The sequence below is a fragment of the Lactuca saligna genome, chromosome 6, assembly GCF_052625555.1.
Source record: "Lactuca saligna cultivar CGN05327 chromosome 6, ASM5262555v1, whole genome shotgun sequence".
Lineage (NCBI taxonomy): Eukaryota > Viridiplantae > Streptophyta > Magnoliopsida > Asterales > Asteraceae > Lactuca > Lactuca saligna.
Window position 1 is genome coordinate 58,793,708 of NC_136422.1, and position 4,814 is coordinate 58,798,521.

Genomic DNA, 4,814 nt, shown 5'->3' on the forward strand with positions numbered 1-4,814 from the left:
TGGTTATTGTTGATGACTATACACGCTTCACGTGGGTCTTCTTTCTCAGACTCAAATCAGAGACATCACAAATCTTCATTAACTTCATCAAAGAAATCGAACTTCAAATCAAGCTTCCAGTCAGACGCATCCGCAGTGACAATGGAACTGAGTTCACTAATCATCTTCTGACCAGTTTCCTAGTTTCCAAAGGCATCTCTCAAAATTTTTTAGCACCCTATACACCGCAAAAAATGGTGTAGTGGAGAGAAGAAATCGCACACTCGTTGAAGTAGCCAGATGCATGCTTAACTTCGCCCAACTTCCTCTCTATTTCTAGGCCGAAGCAGTAGCAACCGCATGCTTTGTTCAAAACTGAATTATTATGTGCAAGCGTCTCAATAAAACACCATATGAAGGGCTTAACTATCGCAAACCCAATGTTCGTTTCTTTCATATCTTTGGATGTAGATGGTTCGTGATCAACAATAGAGATCAACTCAACAAGTTTGCACCGAAGTCTGATGAAGGTATCTTCCTTGGTTATTCCACTAACAGGGTTGCATATCGAGTGCTCATCAGACGAACAAGGTTGATCATTGAAAGCTTTGATGTGAAATTCGATGACTCTCACACCCGCAGTGCACCTCCGTCTACCGAAACAACTACTATCATGGAAAGTGACATTCCAACCACTTCTAGACCTCTAAATCTAGTTGAAATCAACTATGATGATCTGTTTGATCCCATTGAAACGAAGAAACTATCCGAAGTCCTAGTGTCATCCGCAGCTCAACAACAACATGCCGATGTATCCGGACCATCTCTATCTGAAGTAGTATTGCTCAATACTTCCACCTCTCCGGTTGAGGGGGAAAGCTCTACTCTTGATATTGTTGCAACCATTGAGGTTCCAGTACCTGATGTTGCTTACATTACTGCCCGAAGTGAAGCCTCACCATCAAACGAACCTTCAGACGACTCAGACGGCGAACTCTTAGAGAATATTGACACTAGATACGATCCTAGAATTGTCACTCTTTCATCTACATTCCAGGGGGAACCTTCTCAGGTTCCAGTGGAACTCCCATCCACAATCCAGGGGGAACCTCAACCTCTGCCAATTCCTCAAGAAAATTCTGCCTCAATAGATCAAGATGTTTCAGCAGGATGCTCTCAAATCCAGGGGGAACTACCATCTCAAACTGCAGATTCCTCTGACATCCAAGACATTCTTTCTACCACAGCTACTAATCATCTAATGCCACGTCTTCATGTGTGGACAAGAGACCATCCACCAGGTCAAATTATTGGCAATCCATCCACAGGTATCCAGACTTGGTCTTCCAAGGACTTATCTGATCACTGCCTTTATGCAGCATTTATGTCTTTGGTTGAACCTAGAACGATCAAAGAAGCTTTTCTTGAACCAGACTGGATAGCTGCAATGCAAGAAGAATTAGAAGAATTTGAAAGAAACAAAGTGTGGCAACTTGCTCCTCTCCCACAAGGTCATACTATTGTTAGTACAAGATGGGTTTTCAAGAACAAGCTAGACAAATTTGGCTCAGTCATCCGAAACAAGGCAAGACTTGTTGCCAAGGGCTATAGTCAACTAGAAGGCATTGACTACGATGAAACGTATGCCCCGGTAGCACGAATGGAGGACATCCAGATCTTTCTAGCATACGCAGCCCACAAAAATGTCAAGGTACACCAAATGGACGTTAAGAGTGCTTTCCTCAATGGTGAACTAAAAGAAGAAGTTTATCTTCAGCAACCTCCATGATTTGAAAATGATGAATTTCCAGACCACTGCTATAAGCTCGAAAAAGCAGTCTATGGCCTGATTCAAGCTCCAAGGGCTTGGTATGAGACACTCTCTGATTTTCTTGTCGCATCCGTGTACAAAAGAAGAGTGATTGATCCCACATTATTTAGAAAAGCAAATGGTGACCACCTTATGATGGTACAAATATATGTGGATGACATCATTTTTGGGTCTACTGATCAAGATATGGTAGATGAATTTGCAAAGCTTGTGACCAACAAATTCAAAATGAGCATGAATAGAGAGATCAACTTCTTTCTAGGTCTTCAAGTGAAACAAATTCAACAAGGAATTTTCATTCATCAAGAAAAATACACCAGAGAACTTCTGAAGAAATACTCAATGGATAACTACTCTTCTGCTAAAGTCCCTATGGCCTTCGGATATAAGATCTCTGCTGATCCCTCTCGTGAATCTGTTGATCACAAGACTTATAGAGGCATCTTTGGTTTGCTAATGTACCTCACCGCAAGCAGACCTGACATTGTCCTTGCAACTGGTGTATGTGCAAGATACCAGGCTGATCCAAAAGTGTCTCACATGACCGCAACCAAACAAATTCTTCGGTATCATAAAGGAAGCAAATCAATGGGTTTATGTTATCCTGCAGGCAACGAATTCAGTCTTCAAGCCTTCACCGATGCGGATCATGCAGGTTGTAAGTTGGATAGAAAAAGTACTTCACGTGGATGTCTAATTCTAGGAGGAAGACTTGTAAGCTGGTCTTTAAGAAAACAAACGTGTGTATCTCTATCTACCGCAGAAGCATAATATGTGGCCGTAGCCAGCTTCTGTTCCCAAGTTCTTTGGATGAAGACACAGTTACTAGACTACGGGTATAGAATGCTACTCATACCAATTTACTGTGACTCTGAAAGTGCTATAGCTATCTCTCATAATCCTATTCAGCACTCCAAGACGAAACACATTGAGTTACGGTACCATTTCATCAATGATCATATTCTGAAAGGTAATATTGAACTCATCTTTGTTCCTACTCATGAAGAGATTGATGATGTTTTTACAAAAGCTCTTGACTCTATAAAACTCAATGTATTCTTACAAATGTTGGGAATGATGAATCCGGACCCGCAGTTCCTTTTGAAGTGTTAGCTACCGCAGACCGTCCTTGGTCTCCATTGCGGTTCTAACTGAGAATTACATATAATAGATGGTTTTGATACCGCAATCTAGGTACCGCAACCATATGTCATACGTACCTCTCATGGGTCTTAATGTTGCTTTATTTCTAATTTTCGTACAAGTGATTGTCTCACAGATTCTCTGAAATTTTTTCTTTCTCATCCGCATTGGAGTTTCTCAACCGCATTGATGAATTCATCCGCAACCACCTCAAATAAATTCCAATAGATTCATTAACTCTTGAATCTTTGTGTGCTATTTAATAATCCTTCATTAAATAAAATACAAACATTCCCTTTAGAAACTGTCACTTCACCTTTCTTAATAAACCCCATATTAGACCTATTTTAGGGATGATGACAAAAATAATGATTCCCAAATCAATCCTTTCTCAACTTGTTATTTCCTCTCCCAAACACGTCAAATTAGTTACAACATTCTCTCTTATCAACCCATGATTACCTGACGTATTACCATGTGTCCACTCACCATTAAATGCAAAACCCCTTTTTAAGATTTCTCAAATCTCTTCAAAACCCGTTTCATATTCGTGTGGCTGAGATTCAATCCCAGAATCATTGATTCCCCCCAAAACCCCATTCAACTTCTTACCCCCTTTTATCTTTTACCTAGGGTTAAAATCCTTTTACCCCCTTTATAAACCCACCTTCTTCTCTATAATCGTTTACGCTCTCTATTAATCGATTATTCTCTCAATTCTCCAAGAACTCACAAAAGCTCTCAAGAACTTCAATCTCACAACTCTCAATGGAGAAATCTGGTGCATCCAAGAAGCAATCCAAGGCTTCAAGCTCGATGAATCAAACCGATTCCACATCACCAACAATTGCTTCAAGCAACGTCAGAGCTGTGTTTGACGATCATCCATCTTACAATGCTCCAACAAAACTGATGATCAAGCATCTCAAGAACCACATCTTATTTGGCCCATTCGACGCATTCACTGATGTTGTTCCTGTTTCTACACTCTTTAAGTGTGCTCTATCTGCATACAGACCACTGGAAAACCCCCAAGAAGTGCATCTGAACCTCATCAACGATTCCTGGTCATCTTGACCAAAGAAAAATTCTTAACCTCCATTAACCTGTTAATCCATCCTTTCATCAAAATCTTCACTCCATCCTTATCCGATATCACTTCCGCACTCTACCAAATGGGTTACCAGAAACCAATCCGAGGGATTAGTGAGTTTAAGAAGAATCAGCTACCTGCGGTTTGGCAGTTTGTATGTCACTTTGTCATCCGCTGTCCGTCTGGCATAACCGCAGGCATTGACAACATGGGACTCAAGCTCCTTAAACTCGTATTGAGCATCTTCACAAGAAATGATGTCAACTACGGTCAAATTCTTTGGGATGATTTCCTCTAGTACATACCCAAAGAGCAACTAAAGGAAAACCTAATCGAGCTCACTTTTGCTCGCTTTTGGTCTCTGTGTATTTCTGATCTAGATGCAGATGTTGGTCTCGGCATGGGAAGTGACATCAATTTATTTGTCTCTAAGGATCTCAAAAGGTATACTCCTTCCTCTGATCAAACTATTTTTGCACCTATCCGCAGGCTCCCCACACACATTCTTTCACTGCTTGGTCTTGAGACTGCTGATGTCTCATATCATATTGAGGCCACGGAGGGTATTATCCCATACCCTTCTACCCCACCTAGCAAGAGGATCATTTGAGAGAGTGGGGAGGGACTTAGAAATCGTCCAGGGTTTCCTTAGACACAAGGGTGCCGATTTCCATGACCCTAAGGGTCTATTTATACTTGTAAGGCTCCTAGGGTTTCACCTTTAAACCATAATCGGATAACTTAAGCCCTAAGCAATCCTAATCCCTT

General features: G+C 41.1%; 1 protein-coding gene across 1 annotated transcript; it reads left to right on the plus strand.

The window, feature by feature from the left end:
- Positions 1 to 364: 364 nt before the first annotated feature.
- LOC145002614 (uncharacterized) lies at positions 365 to 1,768 on the plus strand. The gene has a single exon (XM_078961851.1). The coding sequence runs from the start codon at positions 365 to 367 to the stop codon at positions 1,766 to 1,768; it is 1,404 nt and encodes a 467-aa protein (XP_078817977.1).
- Positions 1,769 to 4,814: the final 3,046 nt, after the last annotated feature.

Coding starts and splice junctions, on each gene's coding strand:
- LOC145002614 (XM_078961851.1), top strand. CDS start 365: ATGTGCAAGCGTCTCAATAAAACACCATATGAAGGGCTTAACTATCGC.